The following is a 22,555-nucleotide window of genomic DNA, read 5'->3' as shown; positions in this document are numbered from 1 at the left end:
TTGCAGGTCAAGGCTGTGCTAGCCTATGCACAACCAGCAGGAACTGGCTGTGAGTAATTATTGGCAGAACACAAGGAGAGGGCTACTTGCCTCCAAACAAATGAGATACAGGAGCCTCTTTCTCAATAGCACTGGAGGAGTTTGATCAGCTGGTGGAAAACGCTGCAGTAGTAGGAAACTTAGTTCAAAAGATCCTGAAGTTAAAATGGCCTTTCTAAAAGATATTTTCCCCACAGTGACTGTCTAGAAAATGCTGTTTCAGTAATACCTGTTCTTTTTTAGGATATTTTGTTATATTCATTGTAGTACCTAAGCGCTTCACATGACTTTTTGAATCTGTGTTAGAAACCTGTGTCCTAGTATAAATGCACATTTATTTATCTGTTGTTGGAAACAGTTGAAAATAACAAAATATTTCCATCAAAATTATTCTTTGTGTCTCTGATTTCAAGCATTCTGAGAAATCATTACCAGTCCTACCGATGAGTTCATTGTACTAGGATCTGTTCCACCTCAGACATTCATCTATAAACCTGTAATACAATTATTAAAGCTGTGCTAAAGGTTTAGTTTATTAAAACTTCCAAATCAAAATGATGAATTTGGGTCTTAATGGGATAGTTCATTTAAACAAATTAAACACCATTTAAACTGTTTTTTAAAAATCATTACATTCTACTAGGTTAATTATTTTAAAGTTATTGTGTAATCTGTATGAATTGCCCAGACAGAACAAGGGTCTTTCATCCTTTTTTACAATTCATCTTCTGCTGTGATAAACGGCTTTGTCTCCACTTGTAATTACCTTCTGTAATTGCCACTGCCCTCTCTTGTAATATTTTCTTGACAGACTGAAAGCTAATATATATTTAATGATTGTAGCACCTTTAATATTTGCTGTTGTCAACAATACAATGCTCAACTGTGCAAAGCTATACTGGTAATAGATAATGCTGTTGTTATTGTGATGCTAGTAGTGAACTGCTGTGATGACTTTCATCTACAAAGGCTGGTGAGGTCTTCAAGTGTGCCTTCCATCTGAGGATTATAGCACATGAGATCTGACGGTGGGTCTGTGTGATCGCAGGAATAATTAACATATCTGTCTGGGCTGCTAGAACCAGCTTCAGTAAGCATCCCTGAACCAAAGCACCTGCCAAACCCAGACCTGGTTCTTCGGCAGGTGGAACAGGGTGCCACACCTACCCTATTTACTATTCACACAGCTTCCTAGACCCTCAGGCTCCCCATGGAATGATGATATATATCTTGTGGCTTTTGGCTCTGTGTAGATTTATAAGTTGTGGGGTCAGCAAAACTGATGTCTTGTCCCTGCGGTATAGAGGTTCTTTTGCAAAGAGCCTGTACTCTGTTCCAGCTAAATATTTGATTCTGATAACTAGCCCCATGAGTCATGTGTAGAGGAGATGCCTGACTGTTTCTGGGTGAATTACCTTATCAATATTAATGTGTGCTAAGAATGTTCATAAAACTAAAACTTCTCCTTATCCACTTTCAATACTGCATTCTTAATCTTGTTCTTTGTATTTCTCTCCTATTAAGTAAAACCCTTGTATTCTATATAAATGAAAACCATTAACAAGCCATCAGACTGGCACAATTAAGTTATTTCTCTTCCTTTCAGGGCTCTTCCTGCAGTCTTTACAACTGCAGTGTTATAATGGTGTGATTTGAGGCTGGACTTTCATTCAGTGTAATTTCTTTCACCTCTTTTCATAGTATAGAGAATGAAATAAATTACAGACAGAAGCACTACAAAATTAGCTTAACTCCAATGGCACAAGATCTGCAGTGACCACAAATTTTTTGTTACTAGCCTAGATTGAGTTTTATTGCCCTAGTTTGAGCTAGCTTCTTACATGCCACTTTGGAACTAGAAATTGTCTTAATCATATGGGCTCCAAGCATAAGAAATTCACTTCAACTCTTTTAATACTTATTAGGTCGTCCCAGTGTGATCTAAATTTAGTGTATAATCAGTATCATGGCACTGAATTGTCACTTTGCAATTTTTTTGGTGTGTTTGTCTGAAAGTTACTTCTCTGGAAGGAGATCGTATTCATATTTACACTTTCTTTGCCTCTCAAGGTATTTTTTTTCTTTAAGTCACCTGGGTTACACCTTTAATGTAATTAAGTCTTTCTTCTGGTTCATGTGCCCTTCAAGAAGTATCTTTTGAGTCAGGAAAGCATTGAAACTGCCTGGCATTTCTGCTGCCAGTCCAAAATACTGTTGGCAAACATTCTTCAGAGACCCTTTATAGTCTGTTCGTACCTCCCCTCCTGCTGGTAGGGAGCAGGCAGTGGGCAATGTAAGGGCATTTGTTATCATGGCAGGCAATCCTTGTTCATGAGTCAGAATCTCAAAGCCTCTCTAAGCCTTTAGCCCAGCCTTCTCTGATTAACCATGTGTCAGAATGTTTTTATGAGGTCAGATTACATCTTCTTCCCTGTAAAGACAGGAGTAGGCACCTGGCACTGCAGGACAAATTTGTTTTCTGATGTCACAGTTTTTCCTCACTTGCTGGCCTGACTCGTGACAGCCTCGTGAGTTCTCACCGATCTTTTGTTTCTTGTTTTTTTGTTTAATTCTTTGGTGCCTTTTTTCCCTTACATCAGCGGCTCTGAAAAGGTCAGCGCTATTTTCTTATTTTCTTTTTGAAATGGCTTGTGACAATTATTTCCAAGTATGAGATGGTTAAGGAATGCCAACAAGGCATTTGGACTACCAAAAAAAAAAAGCAAATATTGTGTTGTTTATTGTTGAACAATTTAGTTTATTAGCATCACCATGAATTTAAACCAAAAACTTCTGGATCAGTAGAGAGAGACAGCTTCTCCTCTCTGTCTTTTCTATCTGTAGCTAGTATACCTACGTTCAGGAAAGTTACTGTCTGTAGCCTAGTAATAGACATGGGGAGCCCTTTGAACTGCATATTGTATGTAAATGTCTCTACACTGGGACTGGAGGGATGAGGCAGTCATGCCAGAGGGTTACTCTGTGTTCTAGTAAAATATTCTTGCACATACCTGTACTCCATAAAATGGACTGCTGAAGCAGATCTATCTCTGAGGCCCCATGTGGCACACAGGAATAAAGGAAAAAGCAGGTATTTGTATTCATCTCTGCATAGCAGCAGTATAGTTGAAGGCAGAAGAACCTCAGGGTTCAATGCCACAAGTGCAAGGAAGTGAATGTCCCTGCAATTTGGACAATAGATGGCACCCTTTGTTTCTTTCTTAAAAACATCATCTTCTGCTGGGGTTTTGTAAAGCAGCAAGTCTGCAGGAGGAGGGTGACAACAGTGTGTGTGCTGCTTCCTAGCCAGCTCAGAATAGGAACCTTTCTTTGTTTTCTTTATTGTACCACAGCGGAAAGCAACGGGGCAAGAGCCATAAATCTGTATTGATCCATGGTGTGCTGTGGTTTTCACAGGGTAGGGAGTCGCTTTGTCCTTTCAGACACATTACAGGAACAGGCTGCTGTATTGAATTTGTGTGGCCAGGTTTTGGTGGGGGCAGGGATGTGGGTACAGGGGTGGCTTCTGTGAGAAGCTGCTAAAAGCTTCCTCTATGTCTGGTAGAGCCAATCTCTGGCAACTCCAAAGATGGATGTGCCACTGGCCGAGGCTGGGCCAATTAGAAATGGTGGCAACACCTCTGGGACAACAGACTTAAGAGAAAAAAGGGTTATTGCACTGATGTAACTGTGCCCAGAGAAGAGCAGAGTGAGAACATGTGAGAGGAAAAACTCTGAAGATATCAAGGTCACTGGAGACAGAGTGACAGGAGGTGCTGCAAGCACTGCATCTGAGATTCCTTTGCAGCCTGTGGTGCAGACTGTGGTGAGTCAGCTGTGCCCCTGCAGCCCATGGAGATCCACAGGGATTCAGAGATCCACATGTAGCTGGTGGAGGAGCCCCACACTGGAGCCAGTGGATGCCTGAGAGGAGGCTGAGAGGATGCATGAGAGGTCTGTGCTGGAGCAGGCTCCTTGCAGGGACCTGCAGACTTATGGAAAGAGGAGTCTTTCCATAAGCTTCCTTATGGAGGTTTCCTGGTAATCCTGGTAGGACTTGTAAATCCATGGGGGACACACACAGGATAAGCCTCTCCCTGAAGGACTTCATCCATGGAAGAGTGCCCCATGTTGGAGCAGTTTGTGGAGGACTGTTGCCCATTGGATGGACTCAAATTGGGAAAGTTTGTGGAGAACTCTCTTCTGTGGTAGGGTCCCCACACTGGAACAGATTATTCTCCCTGATTTGTGGGAAAAACAACTGCTTCCTGTTTCCTTGTGCTGCCAGTGTGGAGGAGGTAGAGCTGGAAAGGAGGAGGGGTAAGGGAAAGGTATTTTTAAGATTTATTTTACTTCTTATTATCCTGCTCTGAATTTGTTAGTAATAAATTCAATTAATATCCCCAGTTAATGCCAGTTAATGATGGTATTGGTGAGTGATCTCTCCCTGCCCTTATCTCAAAGGAACATATATTATATTTTCCCTCCCCTGTCCATTTGCAAAGAGGAGTGATAGAGAAGCTTTGGTGTGTGCCTGGAATCCAGGCAGGGTTAGCCCACTACAGCTGCCTAGGCAGGGTGTTGAATTTGGTAGTGGTCTATTTTCTCCTGAGCTTCTGACAGGCAAAGGTGACTATAAATTGAACTGAGTTTTCCGGATTTAATTGTCCCTGGAATGCTATGAGTTTTGTCCCTTGATAATGTCCTGTTACACCTTGATGAAGACATGCACCTCCAAAAGGAGCCTGTGCTACATCACTGACTTGGTCAGGGTGGAGGGATAGCTACGGTTGGCTCCCTTTAATGAGGCTGTCTCCTGAGCCTGGCTCCTACCAAAAAGCCTCCTGCTCTCAACAATTACTGGTCAATCAAACGTAACACACATCTAATTTCTGTTCATTCACACCAGTGGGCTCCTGGTGGGCTCTCGTGTCTTTAATTTGTTGCACAATTAAATGTAATGAGAGAGATCAATAGATGACATGTCATTATTTAGTTCAGAAAATGTTTCTTAAATGAGGTGATTCAGTTCAAATCAGGTACAAGTCTAAGTAGCTCTGAAAGGAATCCGTGGTTGAGTGAAACTCTGCTTCCACTTACAAATATGTACGTCATTGACACAGAGGGATGGTCATCATATCTTAATTCTGATGTAAGTTCTGGCATGTTTTCATCTTGGGAATCTTTATAACCTTGTTAACAGCCTCCTGGGAGGACCTCAATCAGTCACAGCCTTGTTGTCTGCTCAAAGTCTATGGTGTTCTGTACAACTCCAGATTTTAAGCTCTACATTTCTTCCTCACAGTGTCTGTGCGATCCTTTGTGAACTTTTAGACATTCTTCCTGTTGTGATTTGAATGTCCTTGCACATTTACTGGAGGCTGACTTACCTCTGCACAAACAATCTAAATGAGTTAAAATTATTTTTAAGGCATTTATGAAATTTTGGGGACAGATATACAGGTGTCTTATAGTTCTTTGAGAGTTGCTTATTCCCAGATCTTTTGGGAGCTGCAATTTTGAGGGCTTCTGTATTAAGTCGATGTAGTCTCCAAAGAAATCTCTAAAGAGAAGCAGAGGAAGAGGTTGTTTTGTGCAATCTCACCAAAAAACCCCAAAAAACCAAGATGAGCCACAAGCCAAGCCTGTGGAAGCACCTGTGTGACAGAGAGGTAAATCTGCACAAAAGGTCTCATAGCACAGGTAGGACAGCAAAATAGTGTGAGACAGAGCCCAGAATTATGAACATTGCCTGAGACTCAACTCATCATACTAATGCTCCAGGCACATTTCAGAACAGTCATCTCCGGGCTGTAGCTTTGTCTGGAGTTATAAATTGGATCTTTCTTTGGTGCATACTGAGATTGCATCAGGAAGAACTGACCCCTTAATACTGGAAGGTCACAGATATAAGAATCTGACCTGCTGAAGTGATTTCTAATGTGACTTACGGATTCTGCAGTATTACATTTACTCAGCAGCTCTGACAGCTCAAGACTGAAAGCCATATGGATAATATGAAAGCAAAGCAATAAGCAAAATGTTTTATTTTTGCTGAACATTATGGTTCAGTACATGATAAATTACTGTAGCAAGTTCTATGTAAGTCTTTGTTCTGTGTAAGTCTTTGCCTGCATTTTACTTTGTTGTATTATTATGGAAAATATGTCCCTTAAAAGCTGTTACTTGTCAAGTGTTTCCTTCTGGTAGACGTTTTGGTTTCAGCTATGCTAGAACCACTCTGTTGTCAGTCTTTTAGGTCTGAAGGTCTGGTGTGAAGGTGCCTTGTCTACACAAAGTGCTGCTCCCACTTCTACCCCATGCTAGGTCTAGGCTGCAGCCTGTGTTACTCAGACATTGACCTTAACCTTTAGAGTTTTCTACTCACCTTAATTTAATTGCATGTAATCACCCTTAGAATGAACAATGAAGACAGACCAGAAAAAAGGTATAGATATGCTTATATGGCAATTATTTATACAGCAGATTATGTTGCTAGTATCTTTGTTGCCTTTACTGTGTGAGTTTTCTAAAAAGAAGAGATCAAGTATGGAAGTTTTGCAGCAGCTGTAATGGTTTAGTTGTGCTAATGCACAAGTGAAAAAAGATAGTATCCCTTGGTTTGTTTGTAGTCAATTCTCATTTACGTCAGTTGGATTATCTGAGTGGTGGATTTGTCAGAGGATCTGCTATCCTAGGATAGTACATTGATTCATAACCAGGGATGTTCTGATTTCGAGTGAATTCATCACTAGAAGCTATACAGCTGCTGCCTCTGGAGCAGCTGGCTTCAAACTACAACAGCTTGGGCAGATTTGCAAGCAATTTTGAAGACTTGGATGTCAGGGAGTCCAGTGCTGGCTCCTTCTATATTTCACAATAGCTCCGGTTTATGAGACTGATGAACTCTAGCAGCCAAAATGGACCATGCCTCTTTATGAAATGACTGTTTTTGTACCACTTACCAGGCAGTGGTCCTCATCCAGGAGGATGATTCAGTAGACTGCAGTGTCAAATGAGTACATAGATGCTGGTCAGTCTACTGGATCACCTGGATGAGGAGCAATTCCTGTGGGAATGCTGTGGCAGGCATGCAAGGCTGTGTTTGAACCAAGGTCAGTTGGCTCTGACAGATGAATACTGCTGATGATGAGCTAGGATGCAGGATGCAGTAGGCAAACACCTTTGAACAAACGAGCTTCTGTCACTCTGGCATACCTTAAATAGATTCAAGCCAGCCAATAGGTTTTGTTGTCAGCAAGCAAGCCTTCTGTCTGCTCACTGGCCTGAACAGTCTGCTGTCTACTACTCCCTTACTTGTGGTATTTTTGTACTATGCCAGCACTTATGTACTGACTTACAGGTTTCCTTTTCCTTAGTATTTTTTTCTCAAGTATACTGAGTTTCACAACTAAACAATATTGTATATTCTGTCTGTCTCTCTCTCTTTCTCTCTTCCCAGTCAGTCACTTTTTAATACTCTAATTCTTTCATGACCTTCCTCAGTTGTTTTTCCATCCTTAGTGCATTGTCTTTAATAGGATAGCCCGGTGTTTTTTTTGTTTGGTTTGTGTTTTTGTTTTTGTTTTTGTTTTTTTTTTTTTTATGTAGGTGATGCCTACTTTATCAGCTGATCCTTTTTCTCATTTGCAGCAAACATCCCAAGCCTCTCCTTGTCATGGGTAAGCTATGATTGTAGTTGGAAGGTTAGCTGATCTATGAATCCTTGGTTAAGGCCAGGGAATTAACTGCAAGCTCAGCTTTCTGTTACTGAAACACATTTCAGTATTTCAACACTTAAAGCACACAAGACCTCTTACCCTCCTTTGCCAAAATCAACACCTGTACACCAAAAGATGGATCCTCAAAAAGTGAGATGGAGGTCACTTTTTTCTTAATACAATTGCTAATTATTATTTCATTTTTTCACATTCTGAACAAAAATATAGCAACACGTTTTCCCAGGCAAAGTGCATAAAAGCAGAATTTCAGACCATGCTTTTGCATATAGAAGGGACTCACTTTCCCTGCTTCAAGGTATTGTCTCCCTCACTGATTTCTTCATCAGCTCCTCTGGCTGAAGTTTGGTAACTACCACAGGAAATCTGTATAGCTATGTGGCAAAAAAAACCATGCAAATGGGTAGTTGTATCAGAAAATAAAAATATATTATAAAAACTTGATGTGGTGATTACTATTTATTGCTTATGTAAGTGAAGACAAAGATGACTGATTAGTAGGGTTATGTGATGCAGGATCCTTAAGACATGTCACCATGCCTTTAAACACACTGCATTGAGAAAGATCAAAGTGAATCCTGATACTACCTCCTTCAGACCTGAAGACAGAACTGAACGTTTAAACTCACAACTCATGACTTTCCCTGACTTTCCCATTCCAATCTGACGTGATTTCAGCAAGGTCACTGAAAGCACAGCAATATAAAACTAGTATCTGAAGCTTCAGCCAAGCCCAGCTGCAGTAATTAATGCTTATTGTTATTAGCAGGGATGAAAAATAAGCAGAAATTGTTGTAAAAACTTTTTTTAAAAAAAAATTATAACATGAAACTTTTAATTGAAATGCTGAATTTTAAAGGAAATCAAATTAAAAGTGTTTTTTGAAAATATTTTGGATGAAAAACTTTATTTTTTGGAAATAATCCTCCCTGCCTCCCTCCCTGCCTCCCTCCCTCCCTGCCTCCCTGCCTCCCTCCCTTTTTTGGTGTCCATGTCCATCTTCTCTCTGACACCCCCAGGACCCTTTCCTTTTCCCTTGGCTCAGGACCCCACATTAGCCCCTTGAGCTTGTCAGTCCCTGCCCTGGCAATGCTGATTCTGCAGCAAGATGGTCTCTGGCTGCCCACAGCCCTGCTCTTCTGGTCCATTAAAAATAATGAGGAATACCACCATCAGTGACAAGCATTGTCATAAAAATTTGAGCCACCTCAGTAAGAAAAAGCAGAATTTGCTGTAAATCACTCAGTCATGCAAACTGCATGGTGATTGTCTGTGTACACGTGTGTATTAATTTCAGATTTGGATGGACGTGGGAAGGAAAAGGTAGCCTTTACTAGAGGAATTCAGACTCTCTATGCATTTTTGTTTTATTCTCCTTGCCCTTTTCCAACAAATATACATAAGCATGAGTAACATTTTCTCTGTCGCACTTTCCTTGAAGCAAATGAGATGCTGTCCTAGCACTGTTGTTTCCATCCTGTGTTGACTCATGCACTGCAGACATTTTATCCTGCCCATGTCTCTGCTGTAAGACCACAGATCATGTTATCACTTTACAAATATAGCATATTAGTACATCTGGAAGGCTAGTCACGCTGTGGGGTTCAAACAGATCTGGCTGGCCATGAGCTATGCTATAAACAACCTCAGTGTCCCACATTGAATAACTGCAGAGCACACTCAGGAGTTCTGGACACTTGTGTTTCTTTAGTAGTAGGTAAGTGACAGTTTTGCTGATTGTTGTGTTTTGTCAGATGCATGGGGTCAAGGTGGAAAATGGCAGGGAAAGTTAGAAATAGCTATCAGGTTGCTGCTATTTTGCTGTGGATCTTTAAAAACCAAAGCATATGGGAAATATAGCTGAAACAGAGAGCATTTAGTCCATTTAGTATGTTAGGTGGATATCCTTAAAGAGAGTGAGATTCATCCTGTGCATAGTTCCTCTAAGTAGATTTACACTTGTGACAAATCCAAACTTTATAATTTAGGAAACCTTTCAAGTTCCACTCTGCGACTCAGATATAATAAACCATTGCTATTACATCTCAAGGACGTATGCTGGTGTGAGAATGATTTTCAATAAAAAAAATGGTTTGAGAGGTCAGTCATTTATCTTTGTTGTCTGTCAAAATTTAGAGTGGAATTTAAAAAGAGTTATAGAACTTCAGTTTCTGAAGGGTACTTACAGTTAATCTAACTGGCATAGGAAATACAGCCTGCTACATCTTTTGTGAACACAGCCTATCATTTAAAGTCAAATACTGTCATTATTGTTGCTGTTGTTACCACAAGTATTTATGGGCTATCATTGACATGTTACTTTCTGTAGGTTAAAAGGTACCGACCAGCTCTCTTCCTCTCAACAGCAGTTAACTGAGCACAGTTTCAAGGATCAGGGATGGATGACAATTCTTATTAAGAGGTAGATCATACCAAAGATTTTCATTCAATTTGCTCTTCTCAGACAGAAGGTAGAAGAATTATTCCAAAGGAAGGTGTCCAGATGTCAATGTCACCTGTGACTCCTATCCACAGATGTGGTGAAAGTTTTGTGGGAAAGACTAAAGACACAGCAGTGATGAGAGAACAGATAAAATACAGATGCCACCTCATGACTGTATGGTGGGATTTGGGCCATTAGAGCTAAAAGAACCTGATTGCTGGAGTAGTTGAAAGCAGCACCATCTCTTGCTCATCTAAAAATGTTTATCTAAATTGTCTGCTATCTTAAATCACAGAATTTAACATCTTTGCAGTTGGCTATGACTATGATTTTACTCATTATACTACTAATGATCCTGTTTCTTATGCTGGAAATAGGACTGCTATAGGTCAGATGTAGGCTTTTGTTCTTCTGCAGTAGGGGCAGGTGGCAGGATTGAATTCTTAGATGAATACATTTAAAATGGCCCCCGGGGAGCAAAAGAAAATGATACATTTGGAAGGTCTTTAATTACTGGCAGTTAGGACAGAGAGTCTAAAATAACATTTGTGATGTGGTCATTCACAGAGATAATTTCTGAGGCTATACCCTCTAAGGGTACATGAAAGGTAAGTAATAGTAGCCTCAATTCTTGGGAATTGTTCAGGAACCTTAAGACAAGCAAGAAGTCAATGAAACATTGTGTTAAAAAACACAATGGGCCTGAAACAAGTTTGAGAAATCTGAGAGTGTAATGCTATGCTAAATTAAGATCATCTAATTGTATATGAAAGCCTCTGTGTTTTGCTCAGTGACAATGAATACAAGTATATTTGCCACAGGTCTATGTATAAGAAGTTAAGGGGGATCTCTCTAATCAGTTCTTAGAACATTTAAAGCATGCTTAAACATTAAAACCACGCTTTTGGTTTCCCAGGACTCTGTTGTATGCTGCCTAAGACAATTGTTTACACCTGCTGACTACAGCTACATTCATAGATTGAACACCTCAACCAATATGTAATACACTTTTGAGCTGTTTTTCCTTTGATAAGAAACAACCTGAAAATACATGCCCATTTCAAATACATCATTCCTCTCTCAGTCTTAAGAGAATTAGGCCTCTCTTCAGCAGTACCTAGTGGGGAAAAAAAAAAAAAATTGTCAGAGACATCAGTCCAGTGTTTCATTAGCTTCATTGTCAGTGGAAGAATAATTAGTCAGCTCACTGAAGTGCTAGGGGAATACAACTGTAATAAATCCCCTTGCATATGTAACATCTATCATGGTTGATGGCAAACATATTAGTGTTACAAGAGTTGAGAAAGTATAAGGAATATTGTAATTCAGCTGCTAATTAATCCATAATTAAAGACCTAATTAATGAATAACCCCGTGAAAAATTGTCTAAAAATCAAGATGCGAAGACTGCAGTGATAAAGAGGGCTCTTGTTTGTGAGACTGGTTAATTTACATCTAGAATAGGAACTGATTAATGAAAACTGTCAGTAAAGCATTATGCTACAGCACTGGACAAAGAGAAATATGCACATAAAAACATGTGGAAACCAAGTTCAGCCCTTGCATATCTGTTTTTAATTTTATAGTGTTCATAGCTATTTTTACCTGAAATATGATGAGTAGGTTTATAAAATAAATTTTCTCTTAGTTGTGGTGTGTAAACAATGCAAAAATTACTTATTTGTGTATGAAAGAGGCTAACATCAGATTCTATTCATAAATGTCTCTTTCATTAAATGGCTAAAGAAGAAAACTATAAAGAGAACTTAATTCATCAAAGCGTTCATGATTAAGCTCCGTGATACAGAAAGACACTAATTTCTGAAATTAACTTCACTGAGAGCTGGACTAATTAATAGCTTGAAAGTGTCACTGTCTGTCTGTGTTTGTTTATGTAGGAGCCAGCTGGCTGAGACTGTACTCTTGAGAGAGCAGGAAGGAACATTTCAAACTCCCAAAACATCTGGGCTCATGTCCAGGTGTCAGGACTGCCTTCTCCAGCCGTGGAGCAGCTTGTCTCTTTCCTCCTGTATTTATTCTGTGCTGCAGCTACATTTATTGGATCTCTGGGGATCCAGGCCTTCAGGGGAACACCCACTGTGATCCATTGCATTGCCCTGCCCACATATTCCCCAGGACCCAGCAATCGCATGGATGCATGCATGTGTGTTCTGAAACACAATCTATCCTGGATCTGGGACCTCGAACTCTCCTTGTCTGCACAAACTCTCACTGTCAAAGCTGCACTTTTGGTGAGGCTAGCGGCAGATAAACAGACCAGATTAGCTGAAAGGAAAATTCTCTGCTGGTGTAGAACAATAAGAGATTGTTACTAGAAGCAAAACAAGGTAGGGAAGGGCAACTTCCCATTTTGCAGTCCTCTCCCACTCCTCAAGTGTCACAGAGAAGCACTACCCCACTTGCAAGCTGTGCTCAGTTAGCAAAATATAGCTGTGTATGGTGAACATTGACAATTTCTATTGCTCTTTCAATCACAGCATGTTTCTCTAATTTAATCTTTTCCTGATAACATAAAAAATGTGTTCAGTTGCTATCCAAATGTCAGGTTTCCTCTGAATTATTTAAAGACTTGAGAGATAAATGACTTGATAATTCTGAAGCACAGTGTGAGTGAGCTTATTTCCTAAGAAATTATTTGCAGGATTGGTAGGAAATATTTAACTCACATTTTTCACCGTGTAATCCTGCCAGTAATATTAATTAGAGTGCAGCAGATCTCCCACAGTGATTATCTGAGAGAAAAAGGGCCCAAGTGAACCAGGTTGTTAAACAAATTGAAGAAACCAAAACATTAATAATTTAATAACTCATGTAAAACAGCAGAGGAACGTATACACAGTGCTGTCTTTTTAGGGCAACCAGGTGCCATGTGAAATCAGGAGGCCTGTTAACAGAGACTAATACTGGCTGTATCTGTAGTATCAAAACTGTGTTGGACTCTTTCAGACTCAAGAAAAGACACAGGTCTTGTTCTACAGAATACTATGCTGGCCTACATTAACACTGAAGACAGACAGACAGACAGTTCAGAAGGCTTTTAACTCTGCTATAATAAAGCCAATGTAATTTTGATTCATCACTGGCTGTATTCTACCCACTGCAGAGAAGACAGATCATGTTGGTAAACAGGGAGGAGCTGTAGAAGAGTTTGGTACAGTTAATCTTGGCAGACCACAGAGTCATCATATCTAAGAATACTTCTCTTATGCTCCACTACTTTTCTTTTCAAAGAAGACCTTGCCCTGTTTTTTTTGTTCTTGTTTTTGTTTTTTAGTATGGTTCTCAGGGTATCTACATATTGATTAATATATTGCAGATGTTGAGATAAATGCAGAAAGGATGAAAATTGTTCTTTCAATGAAGCTGCTGATTTGAAAAGCACTTTTCCTCTGTGGAAGGCCTTCCATTCAGAATTCAGTGTTGCCTTTAGCTCATGTATCCTTAAACTGTTTTTTGAATATCAGGTAGTCCATGGCACCTCATAGTGCAAGTTCAGGTGTCTGAAATGAAACTCCTTCAGCATTAAACACCAGAAGCTGCCAAAAGGCATCCTAATTTTGAAACCTAGTTGCCTCCAGTAGTCCTGCACAGTTAGGTTGCTGACACTTCCAGAGGTATTGAAAGTCATCATTTTTCCCCTTTATATTAAGCTAAGGGAGAAAAAAAAAGAAAAAAAAGAAAAAAGGAAAAAAAAAATCAAATACCTGCTCAGGGTTCAGAGGTCAAATGGAAACAAATACAAGTGATCATGAGAGATCACTGACTGCTATCAAAGATAGCTGTGGATGTGTCTGTGGCAGACCTGTAAACAAGGGTTGGAGATATCAGTAGCTGAAGGGAGCAAGGACATTTAAGGCACAGCACACCAAACTTCTCCAGTTTTACTGAAGAGTTGGCATCTGAGGTATGCATATATTTGTAACAACAACATGAATAACAATAAATAAAAAATAATAAAGATTGTAGACATCACATGGCAGTTGTCTTCTTTTCCATCCTATATATTTTCAACACCTTGCTGATGAGACCCTATTATACAGCCTCTGAGTACTCTTACTATTTAAAAAAAAAAAGTCTGAAATAGATGCTAGAGACCAGTTTGCCTACTTTGAGGTGAATTTATGCAATAAAATAAAATAAATGATAATATAAATGCTAAAATAAAAATAATCCATGCAGATACTTAGGCAGATGCATTTACTAGCAATAGTATTTGGCATTAATATTATATCATTTAAATAAAAACATACGATTAGTATCAACCCTAAGATTACGGGGTTTTGCCAGTCAATTCTCCAAATGCCTAAAAGTATCAATATCATTATACACATGAGGAAAGTGTTTGACTTTAATAGGCCTATTTATAGACACATTTAAATGAATAAAATTCCTGGAAGGTTAAGGAAAGGTGTTTTCTTCTTTCTAAGACCAGAAATTGCACACCAGTGTCTGTAAAGGTAGTTTTTCTGCTTTATGAATGTAGGGATAGCTCACAGTAATAGAGCACCCAAACCAAAGTGTTGTCAGCAAAAGAGTGGTCTTACAGAGCAAGCGCTTCTTCTCGCCTTAGCTGGCTCAGAGATGTGGCAGATTATTAAATTCACTTGCTAAAAAGGTGGGTCTCAGTGTTGAGATGGGCCCTACAATAGGAAGAGTCAGAGAGAGTTTCTTAGTAGGAGAGGAGCTTGGTAACGTGTTCTAGTGAAGGCACAGGACCTTGGAATGATGAAATCGAGAATGTTTTTCAGGCTGTTGTACCTCGAACTGAAAGTACATCCACGGGGAGAGAAAGAATCTGTGGTTTATAAGGTAGGATGAAAATTCTATTCATACAGATTCTTGTGATTTCCTTATTGATGAAAAGAGGGACAAGGTTGACATAGCCTGCTGGTTGAGGAAGAGATTTGCAAAGGCCATGGTGTTCAAAGGGAATTTTTATTCCCCCTCTTCCTAAAAAAAAAAAATGAAGAGCAGGAAGGAGTGACACCAAAGAAAATTTCTTTCCTCCGCCACTAATACAAGTCTCTTTGGTTGCAAATTCTTATGTCACCTTGTCAAGTAATGCAATGCTTATTAAAAAAATAAAAATAAAAAAGGACTATCTTTAAAATATTAAGATTATTTATTTATTTATTTATTTAATTAATTAACCTAAAAATAATTCCTTAAATATAATGTGTGGCTGTTTCTGAAGGGGAAATCTTAGAACACTTAAAAAAACCCACCAACTATCCTTAATGGCCAGCTTTGTTTCTGAGCTAATCATCACAAAGAAGACAAGATCAGCTTGACTTCCCAGTACAGTTGCCTTTAAAGGATATTGATTGAGGTCTTGCAGATAACTTCTTGAGAGGTGTAAATGGCTAGGGATAAGATTATTTGCTTCAGTAGATACACACAGAGGACTAATTTCTCCATATGGGATTCTTTTGTAAATGACACTCCCTTCTTTTTGTGTTCCTGAATCCCTTTTCCCCTGGAAGGTGCTGTACATGAATTATTATATGATAGCCTTGTTTTGTGATCTATCTCACTGATAACTCAAAAGACTGATAAAAATTATAACTATGCATCATCTAAGAAGGTTGTGCTGATGATCTACAGCATAATTTAGATATAGATACATCTAAATGATACATTTAGATATTACTCAAGATATTTGATACATTTAGATGTTATTCAAGTCAAGATGACCTTAAGCAGCAAACTCAGAGTAGTTATGAAGTAGGGTCTTGCAAATGCAGGTCATGACTGCTTTTGTGGTCAGGACTTGTCCTTAATGAAAGCAAAGTTGCCTGCTTCTTGGATAAGAAATAGTTTTTCACTTATTGCCGTATGGGTGGGTCAGGTAATCCTCACAAGCATGACAGAAACCTGCCCTTAATGATCATGTGTAAGCATGGGATGAGAAAGAAGCAATGCTGAATTACAAAACGATGGGAAAATTGGAAGAGGAGGGGTACTACAGGATGTACAGACTTGTGTATGACTACTTTGAGCAGAGCAGCCAGATGAGGTGACCTCTAGAGACCCTTTCTAACTTCACTGTGCTTTCTGACAATGGAAATTGTCTGTGAATAACCTAGGAATACAGAGGAAATATAGCTGTGTTCCTAGCTGAAGGGAAGAGGTTAGGAAGAAGTGTATGACTGAGAGTTCTCTCTATCCAAATGTAGCTTACCACCTGTGGATAATAGATGACAGCTTTGAGTTTTCCACCACAGGCCTTATCTGATGTTTGGAAAAAAAACCCTACTGCACATGAATTTGAACATGCATCTCTAGAAATCAAAATCATTATTAGTAGTTGCTTCTTCTGTCATAAGTTCTTGCCATGCATGAGTAGGTATGCTGAAGAACCTACACTTAGTATCAGTTAAGCCTAGCTTTAGCCAGTTTTCCTTTCTGGGCAACATCTCATCATCAGGAAAATGGTGGTGTCTGAATTTCAGCAAATAGATATCCTGCCATCATGCTTAATACTTCTTGCCCATTTTTTAGACAAGGATATAAGATAAAGCAACAGCCTTGTGAAGATTGCTAGGTGACCTTTTCAGAGTTGTAGATGTCAAAAAGCATTTCACATTTGTCCTGATGCATATTCCTAAAGCCTTAGTCACCCTGTAATCTGATCAGGATCTGTGGCTTTGCTCCTTCTGAAGAGATTAATTCTGAGGCATTATGATCAACAGCTCTCACCTCTCACCCAAGTTCCTCCTCTGCTTGGCTTTACCAAAGAAGAAAACCCCACAATGCCTTGCAGCTTAGTACAAAAAGTGGATAAAAGCTATATGTGGATAAAAGCAATATGTGGATAAAATGAACTTCTCCAATCCAGTGTTTAATAAATCAGTGTCTCAATAAAGAAGGGATGACTTAACCTGTGAGACAGGAAGGTGAGAAACAAGTCAAGGAAAAGGAGAGCTTTCAGGGTCTATTCAGAGTCTGTGTTGATTAAGGCCATCTAGTTCCAGCAGAGGTCAAGTGTCCAGCTGCAACTTCACTGTCTCGCAAAAATTCAGCTTTTGCAACGGCCTTTCTACCAAAACACACTTCTATGAATTGGTCTATTAAAATGAATTAGACCCTGCAGAGTGACTGCTGGTCTGCAGTTACTGTGAGGGGTGAAGTCCTTGTCACTGGATTTCTTTCTCCTGTAAGCAGAGGTGAACATTTTATTTTATGAGGTAAATAGTTCCTGTAAATTAGTAGTGAATATGTTTTAGAAGGACAAACCTTTCCACAGAGAATAAGGTCACTGTTTTAATTACACTGTTTTAATGGGGTTTTGACTCAGCTGTTGTCAGCTGTTAGTTCCAGACAGATTAGGAACTATTTTTGCCTCATTTTTAGTGCTGGCAAAGATAAACAAGAAATAGGTGCGGCTTTATGAACAACAGAGATTACATTTTATATAAACATCCTAAGATACAAAAGGCTGTGTAAATAGAATGATACTGGTCTCTGACCAGTTTCTGAGCCACTACTTGTTGGTATTTGAAGGGGCCTTTCTTACTGAGTTGACTAATAAGGTGAGCAGGTAGGTACCTTTGCTCTGGATGTACCTATGCATAATTCTTTTTAGTTCATATTGTGCATTTTCCAGAGGACATGAGGGTGTTTCCCTGGTTCAGAATAAATTAATCCTTTATGTGTTATGTACCACAGAGGGATGTGTAGGTGGAAGGGGGTGAAAGAGAAAAGGGACGGTTGCAAAGTTACAAGGGAAAAAATACAGAGGGGAGAATAATTTCCCCTTTGTCCTCAATGTTATAACAGAAGGACAGATAATAAATAGCTCCAGCTGAAGGACACAATGCTTGGTAGCATCTGTGGAAAAAATTATAGGCATGAGCTTGAAAACAAGCAAGAAAAGAAGGGGAGGATGGCGCTTTAACTGATAAGTAGACGGTCAAACAGGGTTTTGTTCTACTGTTTTTTTTTTTTTTCCTAAGCTTTTAAGTGGTATAATAAATGTGTTCTCTAATAAAACCTCACACAAAGTTTAAATAACTGACTTTGCTCTGTTGATAATCTAGCTACATTTCATGAGAGCCAGTACATTGCGATGACTGTACCCCCACCAGTGACTCTGGGCAAGAAAGTATATCTTCACTTCTTTAATCAAGATTTGTTTGTGCACTTGTGTTAGAGGTTTAGTAGGTGATTAGTTTCCTGTACTGGTACTGAGCCACTGTAGGGAACACCATCTTGTGAGTCATACTGTGTTTTACGCAGAGAATCATAGAATGGCTTGGGTTGGACAGGACCTTAAAGATCATCCAGTTCCAGGGCAGGGATACCTTTCACTGGGCTGCGTTGCTCAGATCCCCATCCAGCCTGCTCTTGAGCATGGATAGGTAATCCACAGCTTCTCTGGTCAACATGTTCCAGTGCCTCACCACCCTCATAGTAAAGAATATCTTCAGAATATCCAATCTAAACCATCTCTTTCAGTTTGAATCCATTCCCCCTTGTCTTATCATTACATGCTCTCTCCATCTTTCTTGTAAGCTCTCTTTAGGTACTGCACAGTTGGAATTACCCCAAAGCCTCCTCTCCTCCAGGCTGAACAATCCCAATTCTCCCAGTGTTTTCTCAAAGGAGAGGTTTTCCATCCCTCTAATCATCCTAGTGGTCCTTCTCTTGACTAGCTCCAACAGGTCCATGCCTTTCCTGCACTGAGGAAGATAGAGAAGAGTGCAGCACTCCAGGCTGGGTCCTCATAAGAGTGGAGTGGAAGGGAGGAATCTCCTCACTGAAAGTGCTGACCATTTCTTTTGATGCACTCCAGGACATGTTTGGCTTTCTGGGCTGTGAGTGCCCATGGCTGTGTCATGTCCAGCTTCTCACCCACCAGCATCCCCCAAGTTCTTCTTGGCAAAGGGAAAGGGCCGCTCTCCATTTGTTCACGCCCCAGACTGTGTTTTAAGGGGTTGTCCCTACCCAGGTACAGCACCTTGCCCTTGGTCTTCTTGCACTTGCACTTAGTGCAGCAAGTTTCTCTTGTGCCAAGTGGGAAAGTGGGAAATAAGTGGGAAATTCCTATAGGCCCACTTCTCAAGCTTTTCCAGGTCCCTCTGGATGACGTCCCAGCTTTCAGGTGTGTCAACAGCACCACTCAGCTTAGTGTTGTCTACAAATTTGCTGAGGGTGCACTCGATCCTTTTGTAAATGTCATAAATGAAGATATTTGCTAGTACTGGTGCCAGTACAGACTCCTGAGGGACACTACTTGTCACTAATGTCCATCAGGACTCTGAGCTATTGGCCACTACTCTTTGGATGTGACTGTCCAGCCAACACCTTATTCATCCAACAGTCCACCTGTTGAATCCATGTTTCACCAAACTAGAGAGAAAGACATTGTGGGGGACTGTGTCAAAGGCTTTACAGAAGTCCAGATAAATGACATCTGTAGCCCTTCCCTTGTCCTCTGGTGTAGTCACTCTATCACAGAAAGTCACTGGGTTGGTCAGGTGGGACTTACCCTTGCTGAAGCCCTGCTGGCTATCCCAAATTATCTTCCTGTTTTCTTTGTGCCTTAGCATAGCTTGTAGGAGAATCTGTTCCAGGACTTTGCCAGGCACAGAGGTGATGCTGACAGTTTGGTAACGTCCAAGGTCCTCCTATCTAACGTTTTAAAGATGAGTGCAGTGTTTCCCTTTTTCCACTCACCAGGGACTTCCCTTGACTTCCATGACTCTCCAGATATCAGGAGATTGACTTGTCAACTATATCAGCCAAGTTCCTTAGAACTCTGATATGTATCTCATCAGGCCCCAAAAACTTGTGTATGTTCATGTTCCTCAGAGGGTCATGAACCTGATCTTTTGGGAGGGAATTTTCTCTGCAGTCAAGAAATGTGGGGAAAGAGTTTGCCATTAAAGAATTAGTAACTAAGCTTTCTCCTTGTCCATTGCTACTAGGTTTCCAGCATTTTATACCAGAGGTGATACATACCCTTTGACCTCCCTTTTCTGGCTGACATCAGTTCTTAACTGCCTGGAACCTCATACACTGGGAACAAACCTTTGTCTATTGGAATGTGTTTCTATATGTGATGTGGTTTAGGAATGGTGTTCCCCAATTTAGTGCTCCCACTCAAAATATACCAGACAATGTGCTGCTCTCTCACTGCCTGCCTTCCCCTGTAGCAGGATCAAGAGAAGAATGGGAAGCAAAAGGTAAAGATCATGGGTTGAGATAAGAATGATTTAGTGGAAACAGCAATGAAATTAAAAAAAAATAAAATAAAAGTGACAACAATACTTATAATAGTGTACAGGACAGGTGGATGATTCACACGTGATGGCTCATTATGATTTGGAGTTATCTGACTCTGCACTCCAGTAAACTGAAAAAGACAGGTGTGACTACCTCACCATGTGCTGAGGTGAATAACCTCGGGCTCTGGCCATGGTCCTACTGGCTGCTGTAAAGGCAACCCTATTGACTGGCCAGAATAAGGACATCTTAGTACGTGGGGACCATGACATGTCCACAGAACCTTCCCCATGTCTCTGCCTTAGGTAAGTTTTTTTTTGCGTGTTACGGGGCTGGTCTTTCAATGCCTTTCACAGATACGCACATACTTATGGAAACACTGGAATTTCACAAATTCTATTGAAGTAGGACAGCTTGAGGTCATAAAGATCAATACACAACAACTCCAGATGAAGTGCTTTTGCATGATTTAAAATGAATAAATTCTTTATGAGCATTCATTTTAATATTAGTCACAGAAATTATTAAAAATGCAAAGCCTTTAAAGCTATTTTCATCAGTGTTACTTAATCAAACCAGTATTTTTTTTGCAACTCTGTCTTTATCTTGGAAAGGAAAAAAATGTAAGGAATACAAAAATTCAATGTGTAGCTGTTGCCATGGATTTTATGTAGAAGTCAATTGTGTGCCACATTGATTACTGCCAGCACAAAACCCTAGATAAATTGGGTAAGTTGGAAAACATACTATGCTAATATTTCTTATGACCTCAGCATTTTTCCCCAGACAATTTTAATGAAACATGATAGTTTAGATCTTTATTTTTCTCATTATTCCTTTTCTGAAAAGTTGGCTTGTTCTTGCAGGAGAAGCTTAATGCCAACAATATGGGGCATCAGGTGGTAATATTTGACTTTTCTGTCATAAGAGGACTGTGGGAGACTCGAGTTAAGAAGAACAAAGAACGTCAGAGGAAGGAGAAAGAAAGATTAGAACAAAGTGCATTGGAGAAGTAAGACAACTCTTGTGTTGTTAATTTTAACCAAATCTGTTCTTATTATCCATTAACATTGCCATATGCTAAATATAATAAATGGAAATATGTATATATAATAAATATTATTAATACACTAAATAATAATTGTTGATTATTAAAATTTTGGGGTTTGGGTTTGATTTCAATGACATCTTGTTTACTCTCCTCACATGATAGTAAGAGAAATGCAGCACAAAAAATAGTTATGTTTCATTAGTTTCTGCTCTTTCTTATGTAGACTGTAATATATTAATGCTAAATTTTATTGTTTACCATAGACATAAATTGAAGAGAGAAAAACCATGAATTTGTACCTTTCTATTTCTCATATGCAACATAAAATTATGGATTATTAATTACAGAATTTGTGAACACACGTTCATAAGTTTCAGTACTAAGAAATACTTTAAGTCTTTTGTTACATTGACAGGAGAAAGAAAAGGAGTTAAATTAGTGGACACATTAGATTGCTTCTGAATAGGTAATAGCAAAGAGAACAGGAATTGTTAGGTTATTTTTTCTTGTTGGGGTATTAAAAAAAAGCCTTGATTATAATGCTTACACACAAATATAATTTTATAGTTTTTATGATATTGAATTTATTTTTTCTTTAAGCAATATTTTGCTTCCCATAAGAGACTGTTAAATATTAAACTGTGTTGGCAAGTTTGGAAACATATGACTTAGCAATTTCCTCCCTCTGAGAAGAGAAAAAAATAGTAATCACTTTCTGTTTTAAAAATAAAATGCACAGGGTTAAACAGTGCCCTTGTACATAATTGCATGGACACTTTGTGTGGTGTTTCAGAACTCTCAGGATATCCTCACTAGTAGATTCTCACTGCCAGTGCAGCTACACTGACAACAGAGCAGATGGTCTAAGAGGAGACCAGGGTAATACAAAGTCTGACTGTCCTTTCCATGGGACCTTTCTCTTCAAAACAGACGTAGCAGCAGTCTTGGTTTCTCCATCTCCACCTAAGCTTACATTAAAAACTCTAAACCTAACTAAAAAAGAAGAAAAAAAAAAGAAAAAATAAGTTCAGGTTG

General features: G+C 39.4%; 1 protein-coding gene across 1 annotated transcript in view; it reads left to right on the top strand.

The window, feature by feature from the left end:
* Nucleotides 1-9,384: 9,384 nt before the first annotated feature.
* LRRC2 (leucine rich repeat containing 2) overlaps nt 9,385-22,555 on the top strand; it is a 79,264-nt gene continuing 66,093 nt past the window's right edge. The window contains exons 1-2 of the mRNA XM_023944988.2: nt 9,385-9,495; nt 21,336-21,481. Of these exons, the coding sequence (XP_023800756.2) occupies nt 21,357-21,481 (125 nt within the window). The 5' untranslated portion in view covers nt 9,385-9,495; nt 21,336-21,356. The remainder of the gene's footprint in view (nt 9,496-21,335; nt 21,482-22,555) is intronic.

The sequence above is a fragment of the Cyanistes caeruleus genome, chromosome Z, assembly GCF_971803275.1.
Source record: "Cyanistes caeruleus chromosome Z, bCyaCae1.hap1.1, whole genome shotgun sequence".
NCBI classification, from domain to species: domain Eukaryota; kingdom Metazoa; phylum Chordata; class Aves; order Passeriformes; family Paridae; genus Cyanistes; species Cyanistes caeruleus.
This window is presented reverse-complemented; position numbering and strand designations above follow the sequence as displayed.